The 27,293-nt window shown below is 49.8% G+C and overlaps 1 protein-coding gene across 1 annotated transcript; it reads left to right on the top strand.

The window, feature by feature from the left end:
• The first annotated feature begins 18,488 nt into the window (after positions 1–18,488).
• On the top strand, positions 18,489–27,083 carry SELENOM (selenoprotein M). Its single transcript, XM_063143826.1, has 5 exons — positions 18,489–18,716; positions 21,726–21,761; positions 22,918–22,952; positions 24,978–25,056; positions 26,470–27,083. The coding sequence occupies exons 1-5, from the start codon at positions 18,582–18,584 to the stop codon at positions 26,665–26,667; spliced, it is 483 nt and encodes a 160-aa protein (XP_062999896.1). The 5' UTR covers positions 18,489–18,581; the 3' UTR covers positions 26,668–27,083.
• The last annotated feature ends 210 nt before the right edge of the window (positions 27,084–27,293 follow it).

The raw sequence follows: 27,293 nt of genomic DNA, 5'->3' as shown, positions 1-27,293 counted from the left end.
TGAGGTTAGGGTGTGGCCCTGATGTACTGTTTCGCATACTCAAAGGTATCCCTTTTTGGTAAGTGACCAACAATCTTTTCTCTTGTGCGTGAAAACAGTACATCAGGTTGGACATACCAAAGCTTGACCCTTTAGGGCAGGATCTAAAAGAGTAGTAGCTGCTTCATGGCTGGGAAGACATGCCATCCACAGGCCGCCACCGCAGAGGCACAGAAGCCGAGCTTGCAATGTTTAGCAAAGGTGCTACGCCGGGCTGGGCAAAGCTGGCCGTAGGCCCGGGACAGACGGGAAATGTAGGCCCCATGTCAAACTGCTCATTAAGTCCTTTTTTTATCAGTTCTAAACACGTATGACCTCGAATGATTTACGAAAAAGCTAACGGAAGCGCTTTTATGCAAGAGGTATATAAGCCACGACTTCTTCACACTCCGAAATGCTTCACGTGCTTTTCTTTGGGCAAATTCATCATCGGCAACAGAAAAATCAAGCCACTTTGCCCAGGGGGACTCGGAGTAGCCCCCCTCCAAATCACAGCCCCCCTGCCAACTCTGCCCCCGTCTGCCCAGCTCCGGTGCTACGGTTTGAACAGGGAGCTGCGCTACGAATCTCAGGCAGCGGAAGATCAAGGGGGGAAAGCTGCTGAGGTCATTGGCTGCTCTTGTGGGATGGGCAAAGACATTGGTGGCTTAAGAGCACTCAAGGCAGGCGTAGGCTAGGCAAAGACAAGCCTTTAGCCGTCTCCTCCGAGCGGCATTGGAAACCTTCTGTCTCAAAGCCGCAGGACGGAATGACCCCCAACAGGGCATTTGTCTGACAAAGAGGTGTGGCTCTGCCTCTATAAACCTTCAGGACTCTCCTGACATCAAGGGCATGCCGTGCCATTTCTGAGGGGAGCACAGGGGAATTTGCTCCGGCTGAAAATCAAGGGAACAAGGAAGAAAAACAGGACACCGCGCACTCCCTGCAGACGCGCCTCGGAAAGAAGCAAAGGGTGTCAAAAACAGGAAAGCGAAGCCCGACCAGCAATGCAACCAATGACCTCAGGAGGTCGTGGGCTCTCCCACACTGGAGGCCCTTCAAGAGGCAGCTTGTCAGGGATGCTTCAAGGAGGATTCCTGCACTGCGCAGGGGGTTGGATTCCATGGCCTTGAAGGCCCCTTCCAACTCTGCTGTTCTATGATTCTATGAAACACCGGAACATCCCTGATGGCTTTTGTTGTGTCCCTTCCCCTATTTCCACGACATATTTGGGATGGGTATCGGTGTGTTTCACCACCGAGTGTCTTTCTTCTTGTTTTTTGAATACAAGCATAGCTCTGCGCTGGAGCGCATGTTCCTTCCCAGAAACACAGCAGGGGTAGAGGCGCCCATGTGTTGCTGCGTGCGCATGGCTCCTGAGTCATTAAAAACATACGCATTTGCCCCGTAGCCAGCTGTGACGCGGCAGTGCGCAATGCTGAGGAGAGCACATCTAAACGTCACCTGCCTAGCCCCGCCCACTCCTACCCCTACACATGTGGGGGTGGCCTAATGTCGCACACGTGCTCACGCAACAACGCTCCTGTACTTGCAGTAACCAACAGTGGCGTGTGCCCCGTGAGTGGCGACCGTGGAGGCGGGAACCTTCAGGAGCATCCCTCTTCCATACCGAGAGGGCTGCAGGGGGAGATTAGCCCAGGGTCATTCACACACCCCACTGAAGCCCGTCTTCCTTCCTCTCCGTGCCCCTGCGCGGCCTTCTCTAAAGGGTCCAAGGATACACTGAGCATGGCGGGGGTGGGGCCGCTAACTGCCCTTAGTGAGAAATGCATTGACTCACGCTGAGCTTTCAAAGCCTTGGAATAGGACAGAGATGCAGCTGATTCTGGACACCTGCTGAAATCCCCTTTTCAATACAACGGTTAAAGATACAGGAGCCCGGTCCTCCTTTCCATAGTGTCACCCTAACTACTTCCCAGCACGACCACTAGCCCTTCTGCGGCAGCACCTGATGGACCTACGATGCTTGGGATCCAGAGGCCTGATTGCACTGGCGCTTGGGCCGGCTGGGTTCCCGCTGGCGGGGCTGTGCCTGTCCGTCTCCCATGCCCAGTGCGCACGGATGCTTCCTTGCGGAAGGAACAGCAAAAGCACAGGAGAGCCAGAGCTCTTTTGTCCACCACCATAATCTCACTTCCACCCTGAGAGGGACCCTCAAGCCATCCGCCACCAGGGGTTCGAGATCTGCAGGAATAAATTCAGAAAAAGAACAGTGCATAGTTAAACTCTGGAACTCACTACCACAAGATATAGTGATGGCTACCAGCTTGGATGGCATTGAAGGTTTTTTGGGGGGTCAATTGCTGGAGGGGAAAGCTATCCATGGCTGCTAGTCCTGACAGCAATGTGCCACCTCCAATATCCGAGGCAGGAAGCCAGTATACACCAGTTCCTGGGAGGGTGCTGTTGCACCCTGTCCTGCTTGTTCATCCTTGGCCGGTGGCTGGTTTGCCAAGGTGTGAAGGGAGTGCTGGACTAGATGGACCCTTGGTCTGATTCAACAGGGCTCTTCTTACGATGTTAGAAAAGGGCAAGGTCACCCAGATTGGGAGAACGGCCCAGGAGATTTGCCCGCCCATTTGGAGAGCCGCGTCCCAGGATCTCTTGCGGAGGACATAGAATCATAGAGTTGGAAGGGCCCTACAAGGCCATCGAGTCCAACCCCCTGCTCAATGCAGGAATCAATGTACATGGGGTTCCCTGGCAGTCACCCTTCCAGAAACTGACCAGGCCTAGACCCGCTTAGCTTCATCAAGGTCGCAGCATCCCATGCCATCACACCTTGTCAGCCCCAACCTGGAGGAATTCAGTGGGTGAATGTGCATGTGCAGACTGCCTGCCTTTGAGAAAGGAATAAAACCGCTAAACACACCTGCCTAGAAATGGGGGCACGTTCTTCCAGGCACTGGATGACTTGCTCCGAGCAGATCTGAGCCCCAAGGATGCTCTCGGAAGAGAAGGAATTGGGGGCACACAAATCCCTCCCTCCCTCTGACCATCTTCACCTCCACTGCTCTGAACTAACAAGGGAATTCTCTTGCTCTGTTTCCCAGCCCTGTCCCAGCACAGCCTGCCCCACAGCAATTCCACAGGTTCCCCCTTTGCAAGGAAAAGATTCAAGCTGTGCTGGGGCTGCAGGCACAGGTGTGCTCTGGCCTCCAGGTGCAAAGAGCATTCTCCATGAACTTCTGCCCCAAGGAGACATAGGCCACAGCTAGACCTAAGGTTTATCCTGGGATCATCCAGGGTTCGCCCCTGCCTGAGCACTGGATCTCCTGTGTGTCACCTTGGTGAACAGGTTTGACCCCAGGACAATCCAGGGATAAACCTTAGGCCTTAGACTCTGCAGCATTTTAAATCATGCAGAGTAAATGTGCATACATCTGTTTGTTCTGTGAATTTCTTGATTCACAAACACCTGATTAAACTCTGAAAAGAGCCAGATGCTGAAACCATGCAACGTACAGCCTGCCCAGCCCTCCAGGTCCACAACGGACGAGAACTCCGAGTTGTCGCCACAACGTGTCGGGATGAATCACCGCGGCCTTTTAGGGATGGAGCACCAGAGATCTTGGGAGTCACCGACATTCTCCAGACGTCACTTCAGAGCTGGGTTCCGTGTGCCCCTCTTCTGACTTGGGCCTTTTCTTTCTCTGGGTTTCTTCAAATGGGGAAAGTGCATTTCTGGGTGCATTTCTCAAAAGGGTGCATTTTTCCTTCATTGTTTATACCATGAAAATGGGAGTCTTCAAGAGAGGGCATTAAAAACAGAGTGCCTTTCTTCAAGTGCACGTTTCCCAAACACAAGTTCGGGACTTTGCTGGCATTTTCGGAGAACACGCGCTCCCATTCATGCTTGGCTTCAGGGGCTGGAACAGGGCATTTTCGAGTGATTTGCAAACTTCCACCAAATTCTCCTCCATCTCAGCTCCTTTTCCAATGTGAAATCCGGTGGATTCATCCACCTCTTTCAAACCCGGAGACTCTCCTCCCTATCCCAGGAGACCCTCCCTGCTCGAGTCCTGAAGGCCAGTTCACAGGTGCTGGCCTTCGAGGTCCCAGTTCGCCAGCTCAGTTGGGCCTGGCCCATGGCACTGTCACAATGGCCGCCTTCTAGCTTCCATGATGACGGAGAGTTCCAAAAGACGCTTCAGGAGACCGTTGGCCTGGCGCGGAATCTCCACCTTCATAGCAGGCAACGATGGCGAGGCGACGGCAATCTTGGCCGGTAAGGAAGGGCCCATGCCCAGTGAGGGTGGAGGGAGGAGGCCAGAGCGAGGAGAGGGGGGAGATCAGGGACTGGAGTGGTGGTCCCCGGGTTTGGAGGGCTGAGGGGAATGGGAGGAAGGTAGGGCCAAGGGGGAGGACGCCCCCTTGCTAAGAGTGCCCCTTGCTGAGGCCCTCCAGGCCAAAGTCTGCCCCCCTCCCTAAGGCAGGCGGGAGGGTGGGGTGCAGGGGACGGCTGGGGCCCTCCAATTAATGTCACACCTTTCTCTTTCTCGTCCTAGGAGCCAATGGATACGACTCCCCCGCCCTCCCTCCGTCCTTCCCTCATCCTACCCGCCACCTTCTTCCCTTCCTGGTCTTCCCCCCCTCAGGTAAGGAAATGTTGACCCTGCCTCCGCTCTTCCTGGACAGGCAGGGCCTTAAGGGGTGCGGGATTGAGGGCTGCAGAGGTCACCTGCTGCCCTCCTATTAATTGCATTTTTCTTTTTCGTCCTAGGTCCCCATGGATACCTCCCCTGCACCCTCCCTCCGACCTTCCCTAATCCGACCCGCCACCTTTGTCCTTTCGTCTTCCCCCCCTCAGGTAAGGAAGAATTCAACCTGGCTCAGCTCTGCCTCGACAGGCAGGGCTGGAGCTCCGTAGGGCATGTGGGGCTGTGGGGGGTACAGGGATCGTCTGGGTCCCTGTCATTAACTGTACATTTCTCTCCTTGTCATCCTAGGAACCGATGGACACGAGTCCAGCCCCCTCCTTTCCTCTCCCTGCTTATCCTTCCCCCATCGTCCCGGTAAGTAAAGGTTTGGCCTCTCTCAGCCCTCCGCCCTTCACAGGCAGGGCTGCACCCCTCCTTGAGGGAGGTGGGACGGTGGGGCACAGAGAAATTCCAGTGCTCTGCCACTGATGCCCCCTTTTCTCTGCTTTTCCCCCTAGGAGCCTATGGTCTTCTGAAGGCTAGACGGTAAGGAGCACCTTCATTGACGCTGCTTTTAAATTATATATTGTTTTAACTTGGATCATGGTTTAATTTGTTTTTAACTGTGCATATTTATTGTTTAATTGTACTGAGATCTTAATGATATAAGGCTGGATATAAATGTTTTAAATAAATAAATAGACATGTACAGGATTGCACCGTTGGACCAGAAAGTCCTTTGGGCAGAAAACTCTCTATAACTGCATTTGCATCGTTGGTGTTGTCATCGTGCAAGAAATAAACAGTGCCCAGCACCTCTAATCTTTGCCCTTTACTCCTGTTCTTCCAGGTGAAGGCCTTTATCACAGAAGATCTCCCTCTGCAGTATCCTTCTGGTCATTCATGCAGGCTCTGAGCGAGGCAGGTGGGCAGAAGGGGACACTTCATCTAAGCCCAAAGGCCCAGCGTAGGACGGAAGCCCGTTGCCACGAAGGGGGAAAGAGGAGGCTCAATTGTGCATCTGTGCCTGAGGTCGTTTATGCAGGCTGATTTCCCTGCATCTATATGGGGCGTTGAGACTGAGTGAGATTTTGCTGAGGTCCATCAGAAGCCGCATTGGATCAGAACAGCCAGCCACCAGAGCAGTGAGCTTCTCACCCAGGAGCAGGTGTGGGTTGCGTGCGCACGTTTGTACGGGACATTTTCAGAGCGAGAGACAGAGAGCTGAGGGCCACCGTATGCAATAGCCTTCTCGAACCTGGTGCCTTCTGGATGTATTGGACTTCAACTCCCATCGTTCCCAGCCAGCATGGCCAGTGTTCAGGGATAATGGGAATTGTCATTCAAAACTTCTGCGGGGCACCAGGTGGGGAAAGCCTGGCACATAAGACCGGGCACTAATTTCCAAGACAGGGAGCAGTATTTGGAGTTCGTTTGTGAGCTGTGAATAATTCACATACAACAACATTCATAGAATCATAGAATAGCAGAGTTGGAAGGGGCCTACAAGGCCATCGAGTCCAACCCCTGCTCCATGCAGGAATCCACCCTAAAGCATCCCTGACAGATGGTTGTCCAGCTGCCTCTTGAAGGCCTCTAGTGTGGGAGAGCCCACAACCTCCCTAGGTCACTGATTCCATTGAGCTGTGAATCATTCACATACGAGCATGTACTTCTGCCGTGTCTACCTATCGGTGCAAATCAGACAGCCAGAAAATGTATAGAAGCTAAACAAGAAGAACTAAACGACAGCAATCCAACCTTCCCCCTTTTGAAGCAGACAAGGCCTTTCATGGGCGTGGGGTCGGTGTCACGTGGTTTTACTGGCCCCAGAGGCATGGCTACGTGCCGGTAAAGAATGGAGAACTGCCGCCCTTAGTAAGGATTGGGCCCACCTTGCGGCTAGTGGATGCAGCATGCCTGCCTGAAGCAGCCAGCAGCCGGCAAGGGGTGCATTCAGTAAATGGAAACGTTCACTCTGAAACCTAATGGTTTTCTGTCTTTTACGCAGAACCTCGTTTTGGATACGTGTCCCGACAGGGGGAAAGGCAAGGGGGCACAAAAGCTCGATAAGATCATGCGTGGCGTAGTAGAGAAAGCGAAGTGGCTTCCCATCTTGCAAGGATGCTAAAACTTCAGAGTCACTCAATGAACTTGATTGGCATGTTTAGGGCAAAGTACCTACTTTGCAAGGGCATAGATAACTTGCGGAACTCGCTACCACAAGCTGTAGTAACAGGACAGGGCGGCATCTAGCCGGCCTCTATGGGAAACGGGATGGACCCTCAGCCTGATCCAGCAGGGCCCTGTTTAGATGCGAAGGAAGGGTGGCGTCTCCTGCCTTGTGCCGTGAGAAAACGGTCCGTGATACAAAAGGAAGCTGCTTTCGACCTAGGACTTTTATTCCATAAATATTTTCTAGCTCTGCACCAGTTGTTGGCATGGGGCTGTCTGGGGCAGCCGTGACTCCGTGCTAACAACAGGGGCAGAGGGGTGGGAATGGGGGGGGGCGTGTATTGACTCCAGCATGGTGGTCCAAAATGCAAAACAGCCTTTTAAAAGGAACATCCTGCAATTCTCCGTCTCTGCCCTAGGAACCTAAAGCCGACAGATCCTGCAGTACCTTTGAGCCAACCTCCCCCAACCTGGCGGTGCTCCTGTTGTGTTGGACTACAACTCCTACCATCCCCAATTGGCTGTGCTGGCTGGGGATAATAGGATTGGGTGGGCATTGGGATTGGGGAAGTCTGCCCGAGGCCGAAGTACTGATTTGTTCAACTTCCCGGCTGGCATAGGAAGAAGAAGAAAACGGCAGCGCTGTTGCCACCCCTCCCATAACGCCAGCCTGTCAGGTTCCTTGACAATCTCTTCCAGCCACAACCTTGTCCTGAAACACCTGGCTGGAGCGGATCCCGAACTGGTGCTGCTCAACTTTAAGTATGAAGAGTTGCAGGTGAGACAGAATGCTGAACTCTTGCAGGCAGTGGAGGCTGGTGACTCTGAGGTCAGTGGGGCAGTGAATCCACTTGGGTTTCAATCCAAATCAGGCAGTACTCTAAAGGTGGCGAAGGATAGCTCCTTAGAGTTCTGACTGAAACCCAGAGCGGATTCACTGCCAGACTGACATCGGAGCCACCAGCCTCCACTGCGTGCATCCACTGTAACCCATTTTACGGCCATGCCACGCAACGCTTGACACCATTAGAAACTTCCAGTAGAAACTGTGTGAATGGCGTTAAGCAAACAAGTGGGACCTGGCACAAAATGTTGCACTCCCCTTCATAGAATCATAGAATAGTAGAGTTGGAAGGGGCCTAAGGCCATCGCGTCCAACCCCCTGCTCAGTGCAGGAATCCACCCTAAAGCATCCCTGACAGATAGTTGTCCAGCTGCCTCTTGAAGGCCTCTAGTATGGGAGAGCCTTCAAGATGTTGTTCTATTTCTTACCCTTCTTTTCTTTGGAGTACATGACATGACGCTGAAATCCTGCCTCCTTACCGTGGCTTTCTGCTTCCAGGTTCTTTGCAGGATTACAATCGGCTCAATTACTTGGGCAGACATGTGCTTTGAATAGAGGACTTCCTTTCTCAATTCAGTTCCATAGGTTTCATTTTACAGTCACTAGATGGTGCTGTGATTATAGCACAACACCGTTATTACACACTGCCGCTATATTGGATTAACGTCTCTTATCGGTTAATGCTGATCTTTTGAAAGCAGGAGAAAGTCAGAAAGTGCAGGTCATACTTTGGAAGTTGATGATGTCGTGTAAAGGACCGGCAAACTTCCATGAGTGACGAATCATGAACATGCAATAAAAGCCTTGTAAAGAAATGCTTTGTCTCACTTCCCCTTTCACCGTGCTGTGGCCACTGGGCATGCGGACTACGCAGTGGGATATTTGTGGCCGGTGGGGCGGGGGATGGCTGCCCCGTTGGAGGTTTTCTCCTTACATTTTTTTGTCCGATTGCAAAGATTGAGGTTCCCCCAAGCCTTCCTCTTGTGTGCAGCCAGTGATGTTTTACCTACATTAGAATGAATTCCAGTGGAGGCTGGTGGCTCCGATGTCCGTGGGGCTGCGAATCCACTTCGGGTTTCATTCAGAACCCTTCAGAACTCTAAATGAGCTATCCAAGATGCGGAAGATATCCAAAGGTGGGACTCTTGCCTGTCTAAACATGCGTAGGATTAAACCCTAAAAGTTGCAGTATAAATTAGGCAAAAGGGGGAGAATTCTACATGCTTTTTTTCTTCTAAGAAGAAAAAAGGGGCTTTTCTTCTGGAGTCCATCTCCAAAATTTCAGCCTTGCTCGGGTCTCAGGCAGAGCTGGCTGCGCAGCACCTAGCATGCCCTGAGGCCAGGCCAGGCCGGCTTGCCGCAGTTTGTAGCCACGTGCCAAGGATCCGTGGTTAGCCCCGTCGCCTGCATTTATTTTGCAGAGAATTCCATTGGCTGAAATGTCCCGGGAAGAGATCAACCGGCTGGTGAAAGAGTTGGGGTTCGACCGGAAGGAGACGCGCGATTCACCTGTTCCGGAAGAGTTCCAGCTTGCCCCCGCGAAGCCTCTGCCTGCCTCAGAAGAATCCCAGAGAGAACAGGCGGCAGAGAGGAAAGGGGCGAAGGGCAGCGAACTGTAAATCTGGGTGCCTTTGAAAACTGCAGGGGTTGTGCGTGTCGGCAAGGCGTGAGAGACTGCTGGCGTTCGGAACTTGCAGCCTCTTAAGACTTCCAGCAAGGCATCCTCTCCATCAGGGGTGGGCACCTTGTGGGCCTCCAGATGTTTTGGCCTACAACTCCCATGAGCCCTGGCCAGTATAACCAAGGATGAGGGATCATGGAAGTTCTAGGCCAAAAACATCTGGAATTGTCCATCCTGATCGAGCTGCTTCCAAGTATCTCTTCACAACAATGTGGGACAGAAACTTGCTTTAAAAACAAAAGCGGTGGATTCTTTAGTCTCTGCCACATTCTTCGGCTACTCTGCTCTCCAGGAGCAAACACACAGCCCTGCAAATGCCGCAGCAGGTCTGAAAGCTCTTGGTGCCGAGTGTGGACAGATGAACGCGCGCCTGGCAGGATCTACAGAACCTGCCTCCTTTTTTTTTTTAAAAAAAAATGGTTTTCTGTCCCTCACTGACGAACAGGCATAGTTCAAAGCACCCAGACGATGCCTGCTAGAAGTCTCCAGAGGCCAGGAGGTTTGCAGTGGTTCACGTGGAACACTTTAGCTCTTCAGCCCCCAAACTACCACCAGAAAAAGGTTATGCAAGATAACAGAACCAGTAAGATAGGCAAAATCAGAGAAATCAGGTACATTGGCATTATTTATACAGATTCCAGAATCCAATTTTTACCGTTCCAGGAGCTGGGTTTTACTTATTTTTTAAGCGGACTCCACGCAGCCCCAACACAAGGCAGGTTTTCGAGGGAATAGGCATAACAAAAAGTCTGGAAGAAGCTGCACCTGTGTTCTGGCTCATGGTAAGCACTTCTTGTGGGGCAAAGCCATGTCCCAGCCCCACTTCTGTCCAGGGATTACTCTGTGGCTGGCTGGCCGGCCGGCCGGTTTACTGAGCTTCAGTAGCTCACCGCTCATTAGCAGAGGCCTCCCGGCTAGCACTCTGGCTTTCTCCAGCCGCCGCTCATGCCCTGTGCCCAGAACAAGCCGTCGTATTTTCCCTGCAGCAGCACCCCGCCTGCATGGGGCAGGATGAAGCCCTCTGCTGAAAGCTCTCGGTGCCGAGGGTGGATAGGTAACGTCCCATCAGGCTTGGGGAGCGCGGCATGCTGGGAAACATGTTCAGGTCCCCAAATCCTCATCAACTGTGCATTAAACAGTAAAATTGCCTTTATCCATTGTCTGCTGTTACCTTTCTACAGTTCGGGTGCTTAAGATCGTGAGTTGTTGGGCCTTGCTGTAGAGCAGCCTTCCCCAACCTGGTGCCCTCCAGGTGTGTTGGGATGCTGCAATGCCCATCTTTCCCCACCAGCATGGCCAATGCTTCTATTGGCTGGGAATGATGGGGCTTGCAGTTCAACACATCTAGGGGGAGGGGGGATGGCACTATCCCGCTCTCTTCCAGGTGTAATTCCAGGTGCTGGTTACCATCTACAAAGCCCTAATTGGCGTTAGTCCAACATGTACCCTGTCGTGACTTCTAACGAAATCTGCCCAGGATGCCCTCGTAATAACCAGAAAGGGGTTATTATTCCTTGTCCGTAACGGAATTCCTTTCCTTGCAACCTTGCCAAAATTAGGCTCTGAGCTGGTTGACGAATTCCTGATCCGTCCAGGCTGCAGAACTCAGGATGAAGTTAAGAAACCAGAGCAAAATGAACGCAACATCTTTGCATGCAGGTTTAATCCATAGCAGCTCCAGTTTAAAGGATAGGGAAGTGCCCCCCCCCCCAAGACCCTGGGGGCTGCTGCCATCCAGAGTAGGCAATACTGGGCCAGATGAGCAACCTTTGATCTGGTCTAAAGCTGCTGCTTTTGTCATTCTGTTCCGCAGGAAGGAGGGGGTGGAGCTCTTTGCTACCTGCCCCAATAGCCCTTGGGCTAAGATGGGCTATATAGCTGAATACGTTCTAGGTAGTAGCCATATTAGTTTATTGCACCAAAAAGCAAAGTCTTCTAACACCTTAAAGACGAACACATTTATTTTGGCATAAGCTTTCATGGACTATGAAAGTGCATTGGAGTATTATTGAGTCCCAAGTTTTTTATACAGTATGTATTGGGAGGGGGGGGAATTCAAGACCGGGGGGGGGGAAATGTGACAAACACATTGCAGTGGTTCCCAATCTTTTTCAGGTCACCGCCCCCTTGGTTCCACAAACTCATGCCCAGTGCCCCCCTACCCTACCCTATAAAAATCATTATTCAGAATAGTGGTTTTCGACGACCCACTAAGGAAGATAATAACAATAAAATTCAAAACAGTAACAATTAATTGAATATTTATTCAAAATCTAATTACATTTTTTAGTTTATTTATTCAATTGAACATAATTGATGAACTTGATCCAGTGATATCTTTTCAAAGTCTGATAGTCATTAAGCAAGGATATTAGATACCACATTTAGTAACTAGGGTAGAATACCTCACTATTCTGTAAATTCTTAATGTGATGGATGGGCTTGATGAAGTGATACATGAGTCTTAAATCACCACGTTTAGTAATCTGGAGTCGATTTCTTTGTTTGGAAAGAAGTAGGCAGACCACACTAAAACCACGTTCCACCAAATATGAGGTTGGAAATGCAACCAGGAGCTTCTGAACCACTCTCCGTAGTGCAGGAGAGCGATCAGAAATGTCCTTCTGTAACCAAAACTCCTGGTACGATTTCTTAAACTTTGGCTTCAGCTCAATGTCATTTTGTAGCTCAATTAGTTCTTCCTCCACTACTCCAACTTCCTCAATATCTGAAAATGGATTTATCACCCAGTCTGGAATTTCCATCATAAGAAGATCCTTGAATCGCTCAGACATATCTTCATGCAGCATATTTAAATGGTCACAATAAACTTGCAGATCGTCATCTTGTATCCCGCCTTTCTGTTCTAGCTCAGACAAGCTTGGAAATTGGTATAGCTCACGATGGCCTATATTGCGCTTGAATAGAGTTAACTTTGCAATAAACGTAGATACGACGGATTTGGCCTTAATAAGATTGGTGTCATTTCCTTGCAACTGCACATTCATTGCATTGAACTCTGTAAATAGTTCAGACAAATAAGCAATGTCATGCCTGATTTCTTTGAGGTCATTACTGAGCAAAGCATTCGTGCCTTCAAAAAACTCCACAACAGTGTCAAAAAGGTTGTAAAAGCGTTTCAAACAGTTTCCTTTTGATAGCCAACGAACCTCAGTATGAAGCACCAAACGTTCAAAGTCTTCATCATTCTCAGCACAGAGCACCCGGAATAGTCGCTCATTGAGAGCACGGGCTTTAATTTTATTCACTGCAGTAATGACGGTGTGTAATGAATTGTGTAGGCGACCACTGAGGTTTTTTGCAACCAGATGTTGGCGATGAATGACACAGTGAATAGTAAAGATATTTGGCACTGATTTTTTCAAGTAAAGATATTTGGCACTGATTTTTTCAAGTAAAGATTTTTCAAGTAAAGATTTCAAGTAAATATTTTTTCAAGTAAAGATATTTGGCACTGATTTTTTCAAGTAAGCAACACACCCACGGTAGCGACCAGTCGTTGATGGAATTTCCTTTTCATTGAAGAACTCCTCAACCACACGAAATATTGACTCCCCTTTAGTATCGGTTTTTAGTTGCCTTGCAAATAACAACTCTTGAGCCAAACTCCCGTCTTTTATAAAACGCACATAAGCGAGAAGCAAAGATTCATTGCCTGGTAAAGTTGACTCGCCCAGCTGTAATGCAAATTCTGTTGTCCTTAGTGTGTTGCACAGTGTATCTTCCACATTCTCAGCCATTTCATTGATGTGTCTTTGCACTGAATTGTTGCTGAGAGGAATGGTTTTAATTATATCATGTGGTGACTTATGCAAAACAGTACTCAGAACCTCACTAACTGCTGGTAGGATGAGTTCTTCACCGATTTTATGCGGCTTTCCTGACTTAGCAATCAACAAGGAGATGTTGTATGATGCACGCAAACCATCAGTTTGTTGTTGTGAAGCATTGTGAATCGTGTTTAACAGTGTTGGCCGCTTTTGAAATTTGTCACGAAGTGATTGAAAAAAAGTTACGTTCTTATCTGCCTTGTCAGGATGTGCGTTCTTTAAATGTTCTTGCAGTCTGGAAGGCTTCATTGCCTCATTAGAAAACACCTTTTCACATAACAGGCACGTGGGCAGCTGCTGGTTTGTTGGTGCTGGTATCAATCCATACTTAAGATATCCCAAGCTATATTGTCTACATTTCTTTTTTGATTTTCCTGCTTCTGTCATTTTTATTCTAATCTAAAACAAAGAATTTAATCATTAAATATGATTGGAATAATGTCAAAATAAGTGCATAGGCTTAATTAAAATCACCAAAGTGTCAATAAAATGGGCAGAGCAGCTGAATTTCCTGCTCTTTCCTGCTTGGTCCCTGGGTTTTAGGTAGGGTGACCCTATTTTGGAAACCAAAAAGGAGGACAACATAGCCGCCTCCAAGGAGGCACCCCCACCAACATGTCCAGCCCCCAAAGCTCACCAACGTGCCCACACAAACATAGCCTTGGTCACATGTCTGATTTCATAGCACACAATTCAGACAAACCTGTTCTACATAACATCTTAATACCCATACTGAATTATCCATACAAATCCAATATACTCCAGAAAGCTTGGGCCAGCTTAATTGTTTGAGAGGTGGCATCCCAAAAATGGAACACCTACTCTAAAAGCACTACAGCTCCCAGGGGGATTAGAATACAGAATGCTGCAGACCTATCAGCATTTGAATTCACTTTCAAGATCAGCTTTGCAGCCTTAAGAGCTATATTTATTTTATTTATAGTTTGTTTGTTTATTGTACTGATGCCCCATCTTTATCCCAGGGAGCTCAAGGCAACAGCTTTGAGGTTAACTGAAATGGGACGGAGGAGAACCACAACAACCCTGGGATGTAGGTTAGGCTGAGACATAGTCACTGCCCCAATGAGCTTTATGGCTGAGATGGAGGTTTGAACCTGGGTTCCTCCAGTCCTAGTCTGATACTCTAACCTAGACTCCACACTGTTTCTGTCTTTTGAGATGCTGCAAGCTAATTTCTGTGCTTGTGTGATGCAGTCACCAAATACACTTGACCCTTTTATTAAGAGCCATTTCCCCTGTTTTAAGTCCGGTATAGTAGGACATCTGCTGTATCTGGTATTTACACTTCAAACTGCTCCTAGAAAAGTTGTAGTGTGAGATATGCTCTCACAACAGCAAATAGGTGGTTTAGAACAGAGAGTACAAAATTAAAGAAGGCAGTAGTCGATAAGTTAATGACAACCAATGAGTGCTGAGGGGACACAACTACAATGAGGTGCAATATACTGAATAATATTAACAACCGGGGTGGTAGAAATCTCAATAAATGGGTTTTTTTGTTTGTTTTTAATTTGCCATAAAATTCTTTCTACAGAATAACAAAATGTCACAATGTTTTTTGAACTAACATAAATTTCTTTCAATAGGCTTCTTTAACATAAAGAAGCCTATTGAAAAATACCTATGCCTATTGAAAGTATGTTAGTGTATTGAAAGAAAATTATGTTTAAAAAGTCTAAGCTTATCGAAAGAAATCTATGTTAAAGAAGCCTATTGAAAAATATTTAGCCTATTGAAAGAAATGCATGTTAGCCTACTGAAAGAAAATTAGGTTTAAAAAAAGTTTAAAAGCTTATCAAAAAAAATCTATGTAAAAAAGCCTATGGAAAGAACTTGATGTTAAAAAAAGCCCATTGAAAGAACTTTATGTTAAAAAAAAGCCTAGAAAGAACATTTGTTTTTTTAAAAAAAACCTTCTGAAAGAACATTTCTGTTTAAAAAGACCAAAAAAATTATTGAGATTTCTATCTCACACACACACACTGTTGTTAATATTATTCAGTATATTGTACCTCATTGTAGTTGTGTGCCCTCGGCACCCATTGGTTGTCATTAGAACAGAGGGTAAACACTAATGTAAGTCTTAGAGTAGACCCATGTAAGTGACGGGGATTTAAGTTAATCCTGACTAATTTAAGTCAGGAGAATTTCTTCTCACTCCCATTAACAGCTCTTCTAATGCAAACCTCCTCCTGCAGCAGCTTCAAAGCAGCCTCGCTGGCTGCAGCCCCCCCCACCTCTCGGAAGCAACTTCCCAGTCACCGCCTCTTTGAAGCTGCCCTTTTTGAAGGTGCCGCCTTCTCGGCAACGCACGTGGCATCGGCTGGTCTGGCGCGGAAGCGCTCCCCCACCGCCTATCACCGCCTAGACTCAAAGCGCGCGAGACTTCATACTTCATACTGGAAAAGCTGCAGGGGGCGTCCATTTCCCGGTCAGATTTAGAGAAGGTTTAGACGGACTTGCACAGATTTAGAGATTTTCCCTGTGGGTCTCTAGTTACCCTATTTGAGTACCTTCTGGAGAGACCACCTCGAGCGCCCCCCTGCTGCCCCTTTGCCTGCCAGCGCCCCCCTGCCGTCCCTTTTCCTCTTAAGGCCCCCTATGCAATCCCACCGCCCCCAGGGGGCGGTATCGCCCACTTTGGGAACCGCTATGTTAGATGTTTCAGTTGCCCCTGATAAAGGGGAAAAGTCTCAAAACACAGTGGGAATTAGAACACCGGTGCAGCTGGCTTATGTTTTGTTTAGCCTGGTGGGCATGAAGAGAAGGGCTGGGGGCATCTTAGTGCCCACAGGAGCCACATTGGTGACTTTAGAGCTACCCCAAGAAACAACTTTGTTGCTATTTGAAGGTTAGCTGAAGGAACGCCTCCTCGCATATGTGCCTGCCCGGACCTTAAGATCATCCACAGGGGTCCTTCCCCGTGAGCTCCTGCCAAAGGAAGTGAGGCAGGTGGCTACTAGGAGGAGGGCCTTCTCTGCTGGGGCACCCCGGCTGTGGAACTAGCTCCCCAGAGAGGTTCGCTTGGCACCTACATTGTTTTCCTTTCGTCGCCAGCTGAAGACCTTTTTATTCTCTCAGTATTTTAACACCTAAAATAACTTAAATTTAAACACTGCTGTTTTAATTTCATATTTTAACCCCTATCAATTTTTGCCGTGTGGTTGTATCCTGGTCATGCTTTTTATATTGTATTTTGTATTTGTGTTTTTAAATTGTTGGTTGTTTTATTATGCTCTTCCTGGTTTTAATTTTTGTGAACCGCCCAGGCTATTGGGCGGTATAGAAATGAAATGAAATGAAATAAATAAATAAACTTTGCATCATCTTATGATAGCGTTCCCTAGCCTGGTACTCGTGAGAGATGTTGGACTCCATCTCCCATCATTCTCAGCCACATAACCATTGGCTGGGCTGTCTGGGCATGATGGGAGTTTCATAGCTTCATCCCACGTACCTGCTATGATAGAATCATAGAGTTGGAAGGGCCCTACAAGGCCATCGAGTCCAACCCCCTGCTCAATGCAGGAATCAATGTACATGGGGTTCCCAGGTAGTCACCCTTCTAGAAACTGACCAGGCCTAGACCCGCTTAGCTTCATTAAGGTCGCAGCATCCCATGCCATCACACCTTGTCAGCTCCAACCTGGAGGAATCCAGAGGGTGAATGCCCATGTGCAGACTGCCTGTCTTTGAGAAAGGAATAAAACCGCTCAACACACCTGCCTAGAAATGGGGGCACGTTCTTCCAGGCACTGGATGACTTGCTCCGAGCAGATCTGAGCCCCAAGGATGCTCTCGGAAGAGAAGGAATTGGGGGCACACAAATCCCTCCCTCCCTCTGACCATCTTCACCTCCACTGCTCTGAACTAACAAGGGAATTCTCTTGCTCTGTTTCCCAGCCCTGTCCCAGCACAGCCTGCCCCACAGCAATTCCACAGGTTCCCCCTTTGCAAGGAAAAGATTCAAGCTGTGCTGGGGCTGCAGGCACAGGTGTGCTCTGGCCTCCAGGTGCAAAGAGCATTCTCCATGAACTTCTGCCCCAAGGAGACATAGGCCACAGCTAGACCTAAGGTTTATCCTGGGATCATCCAGGGTTCGCCCCTGCCTGAGCACTGGATCTCCTGTGTGTCACCTTGGTGAACAGGTTTGACCCCAGGACAATCCAGGGATAAACCTTAGGTCTAGCTATGGCCTTAGACTCTGCAGCATTTTAAATCATGCAGAGTAAATGTGCATACATCTGTTTGTTCTGTGAATTTCTTGATTCACAAACACCTGATTAAACTCTGAAAAGAGCCAGATGCTGAAACCATGCAACGTACAGCCTGCCCAGCCCTCCAGGTCCACAACGGACGAGAACTCCGAGTTGTCGCCACAACGTGTCGGGATGAATCACCGCGGCCTTTTAGGGATGGAGCACCAGAGATCTTGGGAGTCACCGACATTCTCCAGACGTCACTTCAGAGCTGGGTTCCGCGTGCCCCTCTTCTGACTTGGGCCTTTTCTTTCTCTGGGTTTCTTCAAATGGGGAAAGGGCATTTCTGGGTGCATTTCTCAAAAGGGTGCATTTTTCCTTCATTGTTTATACCATGAAAATGGGAGTCTTCAAGAGAGGGCATTAAAAAGTGGAAACATTCAGAGCCTGTCGTCCCACACCCCCACTGCTTCCAGACTCAAGGTGCTCTTCTGTTGAAAACTACCTAGTGTGACCTCTTCCTGGCCAGCTGCCCCCACTGAGCCTCTGAGTAAGCTGGTACCATATTTCTTCGATTGTAAGCATTGATTGTAAGGCGCACACTAATTTCAGTTCCAACAGGAAAAAAACCCTAAGACACACCCGCGATTCTAAGACGCACCTCATTTTTAGAGATGTTTATATGGGGGGAAAAGTAAGAATCGAAGAAATAGGGTGATTGCTTTCTTAATTCATCTACCACCAACCAGCCAGAGTTCTGCTAGGCCAGGGTTAGGTCAGGAACTAGTGGCTCCTCAGATGTTGCTGGATTCCAACCCATCAGCCACCCCAGTGGCCATAGATGATAGGAATTGTAGTTCAAGAACATCTGGAGCACAACTGAGTAACTAGACTACAACCGTCTCCAAGCACCGGAGGAAAGGCGCGTGGGGACCGGCTGGGGGGGGGGGGGGGGCGAGCTTCCTTGCAGCTTGGCGGGGCCGCCTCCGCCTCCGCCTCGCCCTCCCCGGCGGCTCCGCCCGACCTGACGTGGCAGCAGCAGGCGGCTCCCGAAAGGAGGAGAAATAGCGGAGGCTCCGCGCAGGCAGGCCGCGTTGCGCGCCTCTCCGTCGCGGCCTCGGGAGCAGCTCCATGGCGGGACCTGGGCCGCGCCTGGCGCCGCCGCTGCTGCTGCTGCTGCTGCTGCTGGCCCTGGGATCGGGGCCGCTGCGCGCCTCCGAGCTCGACTGGCGCCGCTTGGAGGGGCTGACGCGGGGCAAGGTGGAGGTGAGGCCGCGACGAGCGCCTTGCGGGGGACCCTGCAGAGCGGGGAGAGGGATGCAGAGGGGCGTTGAACTGGCTCGCTGCAGGAGCGACAGAAAAGGGGGGCTGTAGGACACGTGCAGAGTGCTTCTCGTCCCGGAGGGAGGGAATTGGCGTCTCCCTCTCTCTGTCTGCCGCTCCACCGCTCGCGCTCTCTGGGTCTCCCGCTCGGCTAATACTAGAACCCCAAACGATTGGTGGGCGATTCAGGACAGACCAAAGGAAGGACTTCTTCACGCAGCCCGTGTTAAACTATGGAACTCGCTACCACAAGATGTAGTGAAGGCCACCAGTTTGGATGGCTTTAACGGGGTTGGATAATCCCTGGAGGAGGAGGCCATCCATGGCTCCTAGTCCTGTAGCAGAGGCAGTATGCCTGTGTGCACCAGTTGCTGGGGAACATGGGCCAGAGGGTGCTGTTGCACGTGTGCCCTGCTTGTAGGTTTCCTGTGGGCCCCTGTGTGAACAGAGTGCTGGACTAGATGGGCCCTTGGTCTGATCCAGCATCAGGGCTCTTCTGATGTTCTTAGTAAGAGGGAGGCACAGGGAATGACTCCAGGAGACCTAAGAATAGGCCGTATGTGGAAGTATGGCAGGGGAACTGGAAACCAGACGATTCAATGATGCGGGGAGAGGATCAAATGGTCATGGAAAGCCACATGCCGTGCATAGGAAATGCCCAGTTCTCTAAAGGGTCTTAGACACACTCATGGAAAACTCTCGCTCAGGGTGCACAACCATTTCAGTCCTGGGACTGGCCGGAAGAGGGTTCCCCCTTTTCTCCCTGTGGGCGGGGGATAGTTTTACAAACAGCTGTCGGCCAGAGTAGCTAAGGAAGGGCCCCGTCTGCACGACCAAACAGCCCACCGTGTCTTATTTACAGAATTACATAAGCGGATGTACGTAGAAGCGGCCCCTGCCTTGAGGAACATGCAGTCTGCATCTTGCTCTAGTGCAGCTGGGCTGCCGTTTGGAATATTCAAGCCACAAAACCGCAGCTTTTCGTGTCATCCGAACCCAGCAGGGGTGGGGGTTGTGGGGTGGGGTGGGATTAAACAACCCTTGTATAATCCATGGCCTGTTTTAGAGTTATGCACGGGTTGTTTAACCTTTGCACAACACACTCCGGCAGAGTTCAGACAACACAACAAGCCACAGTTATGGTGTGAATATTCAAAAGCTGCCCAGCCTGCTCTGCAACCCGCTGTGGCTTATTTAAACTGCAGTGATCGTGCAAACCACGTCAAAGCCTTCAGGTTTTGAAGCAGTCTAGCTGTGAATCCCAGTTGCTAGAGCAGGGGTTCTTAACCTGGTTTCATGGATGGGCTTAACCTGGTCCATGGATGGGCTTCAGGGGGTCCATGAAAGTCAAATAAAAACTTATATTCACTATATTACTGTATGAGGCCATCAATTTTCAATAAAATATATCCATTGCATGCAAAGTTGTGCTTATGTGCATTTTTCTAGGGAGGGGGGTCCATAGCTTTCACCAGATTTTCAAAGGGGTCCGTGACTCAAAAGAGGTTAAGAACCACTGTGCTAGAGAGATGGGAGGGAGACTGCTATTACCCTTACACCGTGCTTCTGGCTTTCCCTTAGGTCGTGATCCTATGCATGTTGAAACAGAAAAAAAAATCCTACAATTCCCAGGATGCCCCAGCCAGCCATGCCTATGCTGGCTGGAGCATGCTGGAAATTGTAGGACTTTTTCTGTCTAAGCATGCACAGGATTGGGCTTTGAGGTATCTGGTTGGCTACTGCGGGAAACCAGATTAGAATGGACCCTGTTGCTCTGAACCTGGAAAGCTTCTTTAAAAACAACAACAACACCCAAATCCAATTATATGCGAAGTGATTCGGTTGACATCATTCCCGTGAAGGCTTTTTTGTTTTGTTTAAAGGCAGTATTTACATTTCTGGTTGTGTGATGCAGGTGTTCTGCCAGCTGCGAACTATTTGTCACTTGGTCGTGTCCTGATCACTGTGGGATTTAGGCTGTTTGTTTCTCCCCTTCAGTTTGGGAACAGGTGGCCGGGGAAGATCTCCCGCCGCAGGTCATGGCAAGCCCGAGGGGTTTGCCATCGAGGGGAGAGCAGGGAGAGTGGCGGTTTTCTTGGCAGAGTGGATATATATATGTGGGATTGGCACCAGGTCCTGCATTAGCAGGGGAGCTGCAACGTAGCATGAACATGGACCATAGTCATGGGCAAGGGGTGTGCCAGATGTGCCCAGGCACACCCTAATGTCTCAAGCAATAAGCACAAATTGAAGGGGCCGTTGAATAGGGATCCAGACACAGCAGGAATGGTTCTCTGGCTGCTTCTACCACCGGACGTCAGAACGTGGAGCCGTCCTTCCGCCCCCCCCCCCCCCCCCCGCAGCATCCCGCCCAGCTGAAGCCAAGCCGGGACGCATGTTCTGACTTTGGGCGAGGGAAAGGTAACGCAGCCTCCATCCCTGCCTGTCTCCGCCTACCGGGGGTAAGGGGGGGTGGGGTACGCTGGGGGGGTGGGGTGAAAGCAGCTCACCTTGCCTTGGGCGCAAAATAGCCTGGCACTGGCCCTGGGCACATGCTTCTGGTCATCTTGGACAAGGTCAGAGGCAGTACGCCTATAAGCACCAGTTGCTGGGGAACATGGGTGGGAGGGTGCTGCTTGTGGATCCCTGGTCGACAGCTGTTTGGCAACTGTGAACAAAATGCTGGACTAGATGGACCCTTGGTCTGATCCAACATCAGGGCTCTTCTTAGGTTCTTACAGTATTCAGTAAAGCTTCAACAGACACCTCTTAACTTGTACATAGTGTCAGAAAAACCGGTCTGATCGCAGGGTATTTACCAGAAGAACTTTGCATGAACTGACCCAGCTTTACTGGCTTGTGTTTAAGGGGGGAGGGTGTTGCACATTGAGTGGTACATGGATGTGCCTCACTGATTTTATGCTTTGCTCTTCCCCCATTCGCAACCCCCAGTCCTGCGGAGGATGACGGCTGAACCGCCTGACAGAGGTAAGCGTTGCCTGGGCCCTGTTCCCTCCGCCCCCCACTTTGCCCAGGGGAGGGGACGCTGTAGGCTAGTGTCCAGGGAGGGGGGGGGTAATGGGGATCCACATTCAGATCTTGCCTCAGCTCATTCAATGCCTGCTACTGGAGTCTCAGCTTCCCAGAGTGGAGGCTGGTGGCTCCAGTTTTGGTGGGGCTGTAAATCATAGAATCATACAATAGCAGAGTTGGAAGGGGCCTACAAGGCCCTCGAGTCCAACCCCCTGCTCAATGCAGGAATCCACCCTAAAGCATCCCTGACAGATGGTTGTCCAGCTGCCTCTTGAAGGCCTCTAGTGTGGGAGAGGTTTCAGCCAGAACTCTTAACAGAGCTATTCAAGGTGATACAAAATAGGATCAGCATCTTGAGAGTTTTGGCTGGTCCCGGCTGTAACCTGGAGTTGATACACAGCCCCGCCAAAAATCAGTCTTCCCACTTCTCCTTGGACTTTCCCCTATATCAGCTTCTTTGCCCTCCACCCCCCCATTATGACAGTCTTCCACAAGTCAGGGCCATCCAGATGTGTTGGACTAAAAGCCCCATCATCTGCAGCCAGCACAGTCTGACACATCTGGAAGGCCCTGGCTTGGGCAAGGTTGCTCCATGACTGAATCCACGTCTCCTGCTGCCTTGAGTTCCTCTGCTCACTCTCCCTTCCTGCCCCATACAATGGAAGGGCTCCTTCCCTCGAGGATTAAATGGAGAAGTCGGCCCCATTGAGTTCAATGCAACTTGTTATCAAGGAGTAAGTTCCATTGAACTCAATGGGGGTTGAGTAAGTTCCATTGAACTCAATGGTTAAACTCACTGGCACATTGTTTTAACTGTTGTAACTGCTTTTACTGCTTTTAAATTATATATTGTTTTAACTTGGATCATGGTTTAATTTGTTTTTAACTGCATATTTATTGTTTAATTGTACTGAGATCTTAATGATATAAGGCTGGATATAAATGTTTTAAATAAATAAATAGACATGTACAGGATTGCACCGTTGGACCATAAAGTCCTTTGGGCAGAAAACTCTCTATAACTGCATTTGCATCGTTGGTGTTGTCATCGTGCAAGAAATAAACAGTGCCCAGCACCTCTAATCTTTGCCCTTTACTCCTGTTCTTCCAGGTGAAGGCCTTTATCACAGAAGATCTCCCTCTGTAGTATCCTTCTGGTCATTCATGCAGGCTCTGAGCGAGGCAGGTGGGCAGAAGGGGAAACTTCATCTAAGCCCAAAGGCCCAGCGTAGGACGGAAGCCCGTTGCCACCAAGGGGGAAAGAGGAGGCTCAATTGTGCATCTGTGCCTGAGGTCATTTGCGCAGGCTGATTTCCCTGCATCTATATGGGGCGTTGAGACTGAGTGAGATTTTGCTGAGGTCCATCAGAAGCCGCATTGGATCAGAACAGCCAGCCACCAGAGCAGTGAGCTTCTCACCCAGGAGCAGGTGTGGGTTGCGTGCGCACGTTTGTACAGGACATTTTCAGAGCGAGAGACAGAGAGCTGAGGGCCACCGCATGCAATAGCCTTCTAGAACCTGGTGTCTTTTGGATGTATTGGACTTCAACTCCCATTGTTCCTGGCCAGCATGGCCAGTGTTCAGGGATAATGGGAATTGTCATTCAAAACCTCTACGGGGCACCAGGTGGGGAAAGCCTGGCATATAAGACTGGGCACTAATTTCCAAGACAGGGAGCAGTATTTGGAGTTCGTTTGTGAGCTGTGAATAATTCACATACAACAACATTCATAGAATCATAGAATAGCAGAGTTGGAAGGGGCCTACAAGGCCATCGAGTCCAACCCCTGCTCCATGCAGGAATCCACCCTAAAGCATCCCTGACAGATGGTTGTCCAGCTGCCTCTTGAAGGCCTCTAGTGTGGGAGAGCCCACAACCTCCCTAGGTCACTGATTCCATTGAGCTGTGAATCATTCACATACGAGCATGTACTTCTGCCGTGTCTACCTATCGGTGCAAATCAGACAGCCAGAAAATGTATAGAAGCTAAACAAGAAGAACTAAACGACAGCAATCCAACCTTCCCCCTTTTGAAGCAGACAAGGCCTTTCATGGGCGTGGGGTCGGTGTCACGTGGTTTTACTGGCCCCAGAGGCATGGCTACGTGCCGGTAAAGAATGGAGAACTGCCGCCCTTAGTAAGGATTGGGCCCACCTTGCGGCTAGTGGATGCAGCATGCCTGCCTGAAGCAGCCAGCAGCCGGCAAGGGGTGCATTCAGTAAATGGAAACGTTCACTCTGAAACCTAATGGTTTTCTGTCTTTTAATGTAAGCGCAGAACCTCGTTTTGGATACGTGTCCCGACAGGGGGAAAGGCAAGGGGGCACAAAAGCTCGATAAGATCATGCGTGGCGTAGTAGAGAAAGCGAAGTGGCTTCCCATCTTGCAAGGATGCTAAAACTTCAGAGTCACTCAATGAACTTGATTGGCATGTTTAGGGCAAAGTACCTACTTTGCAAGGGCATAGATAACTTGCGGAACTCGCTACCACAAGCTGTAGTAACAGGACAGGGCGGCATCTAGCCGGCCTCTATGGGAAACGGGGTGGACCCTCGGCCTGATCCAGCAGGGCCCTGTTTAGATGCGAAGGAAGGGTGGCGTCTCCTGCCTTGTGCCGTGAGAAAACAGTCCGTGATACAAAAGGAAGCTGACCTAGGACTTTTATAAAAGACCTAGGACTTTTATTCCATAAATACTTTCTAGCTCTGCACCAGTTGTTGGCATGGGGCTGTCTGGGGCATCCGTGACTCCGTGCTAACAACAGGGGCAGAGGGGTGGGAATGGGGGGGGGGCGTGTATTGACTCCAGCATGGTGGTCCAAAATGCAAAACAGCCTTTTAAAAGGAACATCCTGCAATTCTCCGTCTCTGCCCTAGGAACCTAAAGCCGACAGATCCTGCAGTACCTTTGAGCCAACCTCCCCAACCTGGCGGTGCTCCTGTTGTGTTGGACTACAACTCCTACCATCCCCAATTGGCTGTGGTGGCTGGGGATAATAGGAGTTGTAGTCCAACACATTGGGTGGGCATTGGGATTGGGGAAGTCTGCCTGAGGCCGAAGTACTGATTTGTTCAACTTCCCGGCTGGCATAGGAAGAAGAAAAAAAGCAAGCGCTGTTGTCACACCTCCCATAACTCCAGCCTGTCAGGTTCCTTAACAATCTCTTTCAGCCACAACCTTGTCCTGAAACACCTGGCTGGAGCGGATCCCGAACTGGTGCTGCTCAACTTTAAGTATGAAGAGTTGCAGGTAAGACAGAATGCTGAACTCTTGCAGGCAGTGGAGGCTAGTGACTCTGATGTCAGTGGGGCAGTGAATCCACTTGGGTTTCAATCCCAAGGTGGCGAAGGATAGCTCCTTAAGAGTTCTGACTGAAACCCAGAGCGGATTCACTGACCCACTGACATCGGAGCCACCAGCCTCCACTGCGTGCATCCTCTATAACCCATTTTACGGCCATGCCACGCAACGCTTGACACCATTAGAAACTGCCAGTAGAAGCTGTGTGAATGGCGTTAAGCAAACAAGTGGGACCTGGCACAAAATGTTGCACTCCCCTTCATAGAATCATAGGATAGTAGAGTTGGAAGGGGCCTAAGGCCATCGCGTCCAACCCCTGCTCAGTGCAGGAATCCACCCTAAAGCATCCCTGACAGATAGTTGTCCAGCTGCCTCTTGAATGCCTCTAGTATGGGAGAGCCTTCAAGATGTTCTGTTCTATTGGAGTACATGACAAGACGCTGAAATCCTGCCTCACCATGGCTTTCTGCTTCCAGGTTCTTTGCAGGATTACAATCGGCTCAATTACTTGGGCAGACATGTGCTTTGAATAGAGGACTTCCTTTCTCAATTCAGTTCCATAGGTTTCATTTTACAGCCACTAGAAGGTGCTGTGATTATAGCACAATGCCGTTATTACACACTGCCGCTATATTGGATTAACGTCCCTTATCGGTTAACGCTGACCTTTTTGAAAGCAGGAGGAAGTCAGAAAGTGCAGGACATACAAACTTCCATGAGTGACGAATCATGAACATGCAATAAAAGCCTTGTAAAGAAATGCTTTGCCTCACTTCCCCTTTCACCGTGCTGCGGCCACTGGGCATGCGGACTACGCAGTGGGATATTTGTGGCCGGGGGGGTATGGCTGCCCCCTTGAAGTTTTTCTCCTTACCATTTTTTTGTCCGATTGCGAAGACTGAGGTTCCCCTAAGACTTCCTCTTGTGTGCAGCCAGTGATGTTTTACCTACATCAGAATGAATTCCAGTGGAGGCTGGTGGCTCTGATGTCAGTGGGGCTGCGAATCCAGTTCGGGTTTCATTCAGAACCCGTCAGAACTCTAAACGAGCTATCCAAGATGTGGAAGATATCCAAAGGTGGGACTCTTGCCTGTCTAAACATGCGTAGGATTAAACCCTAAAAGTTGCCGTATAAATTAGGCAAAAGGGGGAGAATTCTACATGATTTTTTTCTTCTAAGAAGAAAAAAGGGGCTTTTCTTCTGGAGTCCATCTCCAAAATTTCAGTCTTGCTCGAGTATCAGGCAGAGCTGGCTGCGCAGCACCTAGCATGCCCTGAGGCCAGGCCAGGCCGGCTTGCCGCAGTTTGTAGCCACGTGCCAAGGATCCGTGGTTAGCCCTGTCATCTGCATTTATTTTGCAGAGAATTCCATTGGCTGAAATGTCCCGGGAAGAGATCAACCGGCTGGTGAAAGAGTTGGGGTTCTACCGGAAGGAGACGCGCGATTCACCTGTTCCGGAAGAGTTCCAGCTTGCCCCCGCGAAGCCTCTGCCTGCCTCAGAAGAATCCCAGAGAGAACAGGCGGCAGAGAGGAAAGGGGCGAAGGGCAGCGAACTGTAAATCTGGGTGCCTTTGAAAACTGCAGGGGTTGTGTGTGTCGGCAAGGCGTGAGAGACTGCTGGCGTTCGGAACATGCAGCCTCTCAAGACTTCCAGCAAGGCATCCTCTCCATCAGGGGTGGGCACCTTGTGGGCCTCCAGATGTTTTGGCCTACAACTCCCATCAGCCCTGGCCAGTATAACCAAGGATGAGGGATCATGGAAGTTCTAGGCCAAAAACATCTGGAATTGTCCATCCTGATCCAGCTGCTTCCAAGTATCTCTTCACAACAATGAGGGACAGAAACTTGCTTTAAAAACAAAAGCGGTGGATTCTTTAGTCTCTGCCACATTCTTCGGCTACTCTGCTCTCCAGGAGCAAACACACAGCCCTGCAAATGCCGCAGCAGGTCTGAAAGCTCTTGGTGCCGAGTGTGGACAGATGAACGCGCGCATGGCAGGATCTACAGAACCTGCCTCCTTTTTTTTTAAAAAAAAAAAATGGTTTTCTGTCCCTCACTGACGAACAGGCATAGTTCAAAGCACCCAGACGATGCCTGCTAGAAGTCTCCAGAGGCCAGGAGGTTTGCAGTGGTTCACGTGGAACACTTTAGCTCTTCAGCCCCCAAACTACCACCAGAAAAAGGT

This window comes from Elgaria multicarinata, chromosome 18, assembly GCF_023053635.1.
Source record: "Elgaria multicarinata webbii isolate HBS135686 ecotype San Diego chromosome 18, rElgMul1.1.pri, whole genome shotgun sequence".
Lineage (NCBI taxonomy): Eukaryota > Metazoa > Chordata > Lepidosauria > Squamata > Anguidae > Elgaria > Elgaria multicarinata.
This window is presented reverse-complemented; position numbering and strand designations above follow the sequence as displayed.